General features: G+C 50.1%; 1 protein-coding gene across 1 annotated transcript; it reads left to right on the plus strand.

Moving 5' to 3' along the window:
• The first annotated feature begins 462 nt into the window (after positions 1–462).
• Positions 463–6,382, plus strand: ACTB (actin beta). Its single transcript, XM_065411619.1, has 6 exons — positions 463–577; positions 2,973–3,101; positions 3,462–3,701; positions 4,255–4,693; positions 4,996–5,177; positions 5,692–6,382. Exons 2-6 carry the CDS (start codon positions 2,979–2,981, stop codon positions 5,833–5,835), a joined length of 1,128 nt encoding a protein of 375 aa, XP_065267691.1. The 5' UTR covers positions 463–577; positions 2,973–2,978; the 3' UTR covers positions 5,836–6,382.
• Positions 6,383–7,127: the final 745 nt, after the last annotated feature.

The following is a 7,127-nucleotide window of genomic DNA, read 5'->3' on the forward strand; positions in this document are numbered from 1 at the left end:
GCTCAGTCGAGGGCGGCCAATAATCGGTAGCACGCGGGTGGGATGGGAGGCCGTAAGACCCCCAGGCCTGGCGAGCCACAGTGGCCTGGGCCACCAGACCCACGCGGATCCCTTTTCCCCAGGGAAGAGGCTGGTGCATGGGCAGAACAACAAGGCAGCCTCTGCATGCACGTTTCGTTATGAATCAACCCTGCAATGCTATGGCACTGAGCGTGGGCTCACGCCTGCAAAGGAGCAGACAGGGTACTGCACCCACAGGCAGCCAGGAGCAGCCCTCCCCCACCCCTCCTGCTTCTCTCTCGCTCTCTCTTTTTTTTTTTTTTTTTTTGCAAGAGGGAAAAAAAAAAAAAAAAACTGCTGCAATGTGCAAAGCGGCTCGGGAGAGGCAGCGGCCGGGCCAATCAGAAGGGCTAGCTCCGAAAGTTGCCTTTTATGGCTAGGGCTCTACCGCTCTGGCCCCATAAAACCCGGCTCGCGAGGCGGGTTGGAGTAGCTGTGAGCTCCCTCTGCACGCGTCACATTCCCCCCAAGCCGCTTCTTTTTGCCAAGGGGCGAAAAAACTTGCAACTTCCTTAAGGTAAGTGATGAGGGGCAGGAGCCCCCCTCAGAGCCGCTTTCCTTTGGGGGGGGCAGGGAGGACGGGCTGGATTTCTAAGGGCCCCTTGGACTCGATTTCACTACTCCCACCCCAGCAAGAAGACCCCAAAGAGGGGCTGCATTCGGATGGCTTCCAGATAAAAGCTGCTGCTGCCTAATGCTGCCCCCCCCCCGGGAAAACCATTGCAATGAATTCAGGCTGTTGTGGGGTTGCATTTTTTGGTCCGATTTATTTAGGGGGTGCCCCGCTTCTAGGGGAGAGTCTAGCTCTTTTTGTGCACGAGCCAAACTGTGACTGGCTGAGCATGCGGGGCATGGTCTGTTTCTTTTCGCTTCCTTGTCCACGGCCAGAGCTGGAAGTGATTGTGCGAGCGAGCTCCCCAGGCAGGCAATGGGGGTTGAATCCACCGGTTCTGTGGCATGGTTGTGATCGGGACGGGGGGGGGGGGGGGTGCGGTGGAGTTTGCCTCAAGTTAATCTGAGTTTGTGGGTGTAGAGAGGGTCTCGTCGGTTGCAGGGTTGCTGAGCCCGCTCCGGGGCTGTAATCTGGTTCGCTTGTCTCGGTGCCTAAGAGGATTTGTGGTTGGAGCAGAGAGAGGTTGAATGGGAGGGAAGGAGGAAGGGACGTCTAAAGCGAATCCTCTTCCAAAGAGGAGGGAGGTGGTGGGTCTGGTGGACCAGTGGTGCTGCTGAAAAGAGGGGTTGGGAGAAGAAATCTGGGGGGAAAGGGGGTATCTCTTCGCTGCCCTCAAGATCTGGTTAGGGTGTGACTCCAGAGCTGCTGCTTCCGGTGGCAGAAAGCCGGTACTTCTATTGTATCAGCTCAGCACATGCTGGGTAAGGGTGGGGGAGGCAGAGGGAGGATCCTCCATGCACAGGATGGGGAGGGGGAAAGACATGAATCAGTCTCACGGCCCAGAGGCTGTAGGAGGGAGGGGGGGGTGTCTCTTTGTCTTGCTGAAGGCATATGGGATCCCTCTGAGAGGTAGTTGCCTCTGCCTCTTATCTCCCTCCTCCCCCCACATCCTATGGGGCGGTTACACTGGAGGCCCCCCATACACCCTCTTAAAGGAACACTGGAGGCTCCCTTTTGGTGAGGGGGTGGGTGGATCCAGGAAGACTGATCAGAAACCTGATTCTGCTGAGGGCATTGTCTCTAGTGTCTGGGAAGGGGTGGGGTCCCCGCAGGTCTAGCTGGCTAGTGTCTCTGGCCTTGGGGCACAGATCAAGGGCTATTCTGCCTGATAATAGGGGGAAGAGGTGCTTTTTTTTTTTTTTTTAAATGCATTTTAAAACCAAACCAGCAATAAAAAGAACAGGGACTCTTCCAAGCCAAGCCCGACAGTGGGGTGAAGGAATTAGGTTCCCAGAGCAACCTTGCTAGGTTGGTACAAAGGGTGGGAGCAGGCACAGGTGGGGAGAATCTGACTCTTCAGTTAACCAGTGGATCTGCTGCTCTAAACCTGGCACTTTGGTCTCTGTGATTAGAGTTTTCCTTATGTGACAATTGCATAATAGCATTGTCTTAATCCTGTGCTAGCTTCTGCTGTCACTCGGTGTAAAGGGTTTTGAGGCTAGCTGGTGGGGAACCTGCAATTAAACTTGCCCAGTTAATTAAATTTATATAAAGCAGGCTTCTTTCTTATGAAACCCTTTACTGCTTTAGGGGTTAGGTCAGTGAGAGACTATTTCAAAATGCATCTGTTTAAGCTAATGCAATGGCTTGCATGACAGGTATAATTAGTCATAGAGCCTGTGTGCTCAACAGGGTGGGATCCAGGGACAAGCTGCTTCTCTGAAGCAGGGTGTGGGTAACTTCCCCTTTTCAAACTGTTTCAGTTGTCCTCTTACCCTGTGCTTCAGACACCCTAGTGCTGGTACCAGGCACACTCCCTCTTGCAGGGAGTGGCCACAGCCATATGCTTCATTTGAAAAGGGAGGGGAGTGGCTTGTCTCCTTAATCAGTCCTCCAAAAGCTGGCTCCACACCGCACTACTGGCTTCTTGCAAAGCTTGCTCTAACCATTGCCTTTTATGGTAATAATGTGAGACTAGAGCAGGGACTTCCTTTGTCCCAAATCGGTGCAAAGGCAAAATATGCAGTGCTCTGCACCCTCTAGTGGCTGAAAGGGAGAAGTCCAGCTCACAAACAGGAAGCTAGAAAGGAAATGGGTGGGGAAGGCCCTTGCCTCTGCATACTCAGAAGCAAATAGCTTAACCTTACCGCATGGGGTTTTCCTCCCAAACCATGATACACTCACAGCTATTACAAGTTTTTTCCAGAAATTCTGGAGCATGGAGACTTCAATAAACTAAAGTGAAACATCTATTGCCCAGCTAATCAAGCTTGCTGATGTTGTCTCCATTACTTTACAGTTCGCCATGGATGATGATATTGCTGCGCTCGTTGTTGACAATGGCTCCGGTATGTGCAAAGCCGGTTTTGCTGGGGATGATGCCCCTCGTGCTGTCTTCCCATCCATCGTCGGTCGCCCCAGACATCAGGTATGTAATGGAATAGCATCTTGCCTGTATTGTCGGATGAATCCTAGTGATCAGAAGAAAACACTGTGTAGCGTATATGATCTATATCCTGTCTGTGCACACAGATGTGTGGCTGTGCAGGAGTGAAAAGAAATGAGCTAGTTTAGTTCATCTTACTGTCAGCCAGTAAAACTCCCCATCTCTACTGGGATGGGGAAGTTCTGTACCTATTGCCTGACTTCCTAGGTCCTCTAACCTCTAATGCCTCAGCAAAACTCTAAAGAGCATGCTAGCTGCCATGGTTGAGGAACGGGGCCTGGTGTTGTCTTCAGAGTTAGTGGACCAAGTTTGACTAATCGGCTCTGACTTTTCTCTCTACAGGGTGTGATGGTTGGTATGGGCCAGAAAGACAGCTACGTTGGTGATGAAGCCCAAAGTAAAAGAGGTATCCTGACCCTGAAATACCCCATTGAACACGGTATTGTCACCAACTGGGATGACATGGAGAAGATCTGGCACCACACCTTCTACAATGAACTCAGAGTTGCCCCTGAGGAGCACCCTGTGCTGCTTACAGAGGCTCCCCTGAACCCCAAGGCCAACAGAGAAAAGATGACACAGGTGTGTAAGGTGGCCTTGGTCCCCATTCTCCATCATTTGGCTCCAGCTGACTGAGAGCTGCTGGCCAGCATTCCTCCCTTGCGTGCCTTCATCCTTTTTCCTTTGCCATTCTCTACAGGGTTTTCCTTTCCTGACCTGAGTCTTCTCTTTGCTGGATCTTGACAGGTTTTATTTGCTCTTCCTAAGCTGGTTTCCTCTTGCTGACTTTATACTAGCAACTCCTTTAACTGCTTTTTCTAACGACACTAACCCATTCACCTGCCCTGAGTGACTTCTGTAACATAGCTTTCTAGAGCTTGTGAGAAAGCTAAGATGTTAGTCCATGTTCTCCATTCCTCTTTCCAAGGTTTGAGCTTGGGTTGGTGGGTTTGCTGTGAGCTCAGAGCTGGTTGGTATGGTCTCCCATTCCAGAAGACCAAATCCTGAGTCTGCAGACGCTACACTCTGCAGCATAAGGACATTTGCATGACTTGCTGCAAACTGTCTCTTGTGAGTGCTGAGTGAACCTCTTGGTCACATCCTGTCAACTTAACCGCTTCTCTTGTGTCCACAGATCATGTTTGAGACCTTCAACACCCCAGCCATGTACGTAGCCATTCAGGCTGTGTTGTCCCTGTACGCCTCTGGTCGTACCACAGGTATTGTGATGGACTCTGGTGATGGTGTCACCCACACTGTGCCCATCTATGAAGGTTATGCCCTCCCCCACGCCATCCTCCGTCTGGATCTGGCTGGCCGTGATCTGACGGACTACCTCATGAAGATCCTGACAGAGAGAGGCTACAGCTTCACCACCACAGCCGAAAGGGAAATCGTGCGTGACATCAAGGAAAAGCTGTGCTACGTTGCTCTGGACTTCGAACAGGAGATGGCCACCGCTGCCTCCAGCTCTTCCCTGGAGAAGAGCTACGAACTCCCTGATGGTCAGGTGATCACCATTGGCAATGAAAGGTTCAGGTGCCCAGAAGCCCTCTTCCAGCCATCTTTCTTGGGTAAGTCACCATCTTGTAGGAGATGGTTGGTGCAATTTGCCTTTGCCACCAAGCTTTAGTGGTGAATCTAATGGCACATAGCTTCCCACACAACAGTCTAGAATAACTTAAGTGTTGTGAAGCCAAGTGAGAGATCTCTTCTTGGCTGAAGGCTGGAAGAAGCACTCGTCTCTATCTGGTGCTGGATTCTGCATGATGTATGCATTTGGCATTCTTAGTGTGCCCTAAATTACACTAGCTTATTAGGTTGTGATCCTCTAGTTGGTATCTTACTGACCTTATTACTGGCTCCTTCCTGCTAGGTATGGAATCCTGTGGCATCCATGAAACTACCTTCAACTCCATCATGAAGTGTGATGTGGATATCCGTAAAGACCTGTATGCCAACACTGTGCTGTCTGGTGGTACCACCATGTACCCAGGCATTGCTGACCGAATGCAGAAGGAGATCACAGCCCTGGCACCCAGCACAATGAAAATTAAGGTATGTTGGAGACCCCAGAACTTATGCTCTCTGCTCATGTTCCAGCAGTGGGTGGGGTTGTCCTGATCAGAGCTAGGTCCCTGGGATGGAAAAAAAAGCTACACGAGCTAGAATCCTTGGGTCATGGTATTTTGATGACAGTACCACCATGTGAATAGTCTTCCTTGGCCTGAAGCACTGGCATTAATGAGCTGATGAAAAATGCTGTTCCTAAATTGGGAACGAACATGAGATCTTGCCACTCAAGCCTGTTCAGATTCAATGCCATGTGATGGTGGCTAAAAGTGAATGCTGACTACCGTTGGTCTTTTAATGTGGCAAATCTAGTGGCTTGCAACAGGCCTGGTCTTAATGAAAAATTGAGTAACATGAAAGGTTAAGTTGCAAAAGAGCTGCAGAGCTCCAGAAGGGTTGTGCCCTGTTGGCTATAGCCCAAACTGTGATCCAGCTACACTAGCATCAGTGGTGTTGGTTGGCATCTGATACAAGCATGTAACTCTCTTGTCTCCTACAGATCATCGCCCCCCCTGAGCGCAAGTACTCTGTCTGGATTGGTGGCTCCATCCTTGCCTCTCTGTCCACCTTCCAGCAGATGTGGATCAGCAAGCAGGAGTACGACGAATCCGGACCCTCTATTGTCCACCGCAAATGCTTTTAAACCGGACTGTTACCACATCCCACCTTTGATAAAACCCATAATTGCGCATAAAACAAGATGAGATTGGCATGGCTTTATTTGTTTTTTTTGGCGCTTGACTCAGGATCTAAAAACTGGAATGGTGAAGGTGACAGCAGCAGTCTTAACGTGTTGGCGCGAACGTCCCCAAAGTTCTACAATGCATCAGGACTTTGATTGTACATTTGTTTTTTAATAGTCATTCCAAATATTGCATAATGCATTGTTACAGGAAGTTACTTGCCTCTGTGGAGGCAGCAGCCCAGCTCGAAGGAGTAGAGTAATGCTTGTCAGTAAATTATGTAACCCAACAAGTGTCTTTGTATCTGCCGCCTTAAAACAAAACACACTTGATCCTTTCTTTGATTTTTGTCAAGCAAATGGGCTGTTTCCCCAATTATAGATGTGAATGAAGGCTTTACAGTACCCCTTGATCGTCCAATGAGAAGTGGTGCCAGTATGTGGGGGAGGGGAGGGGCTACCTGTACACTGACTTAAGACCAGTTCAAATAAAAGTGCACACAATAGAGGCTTGGCTGGTGTTGACTCTTTCTCACTTCACTGCACACATGGCTCATGTCCCGCTACTGGGTTTGGTGGGGAGAAGACCCGTTCCCAGCTGGGGTGAGGTTGGGTGGGAAGGCAAGATGTGGGGCTGAGCCAGCGTTTGAGCTCTGCACCACTGCAGAGCCTACAGCAAGAACAAGTCTCTCCTGGAACCTTCTCAGCATTCCTTGGACCCTACCAAAGGCCAGGCCTGAGCCATTACTTTAATGCCTCCCAGCTGCCTCTCCTGCCAGACTCCCTGCTGTTAGGTGCCAGCTGTGCTAAAGCAGGTAGACTCCACAGTGCTGACAAGTTTGTGTCCTTAAACTACCCCCACCCCCTCCCCCTTTCTGCTTCCACCACTTCTATCTATCAGAAGGAAAAGGGTGACCGACCGGATGTCTGCTACAGCCAAAAAGGAGCAGAGGAGTACTGGTGCAGCTCTGATTTGGTTGCTGAAGCACTGAATCTGTCTGCTGTGCATTCAGATCTGTAAGGGGGCTAGATCTAGAATACTCCTGTGGTGGTGGATTTTTTTTTTTTTTTTTTTTGCAGATACAGACGAACATGGCTGCTACTCTGAAACCTTTCCCTAGACATAAGCAGAATAAAGTTCACTTGTAGGGTTAAAGGACTGCTTAAACCCAGCAGTCAGGAATAGACAAGACCTGACTAGCTTACCTCCACTTGTGACCCCCCCCCCCCCACACACACACACCTGCCATAGT

Source organism: Emys orbicularis, chromosome 10 (genome assembly GCF_028017835.1).
Source record: "Emys orbicularis isolate rEmyOrb1 chromosome 10, rEmyOrb1.hap1, whole genome shotgun sequence".
In the NCBI taxonomy this organism is placed as follows: Eukaryota; Metazoa; Chordata; order Testudines; family Emydidae; genus Emys; species Emys orbicularis.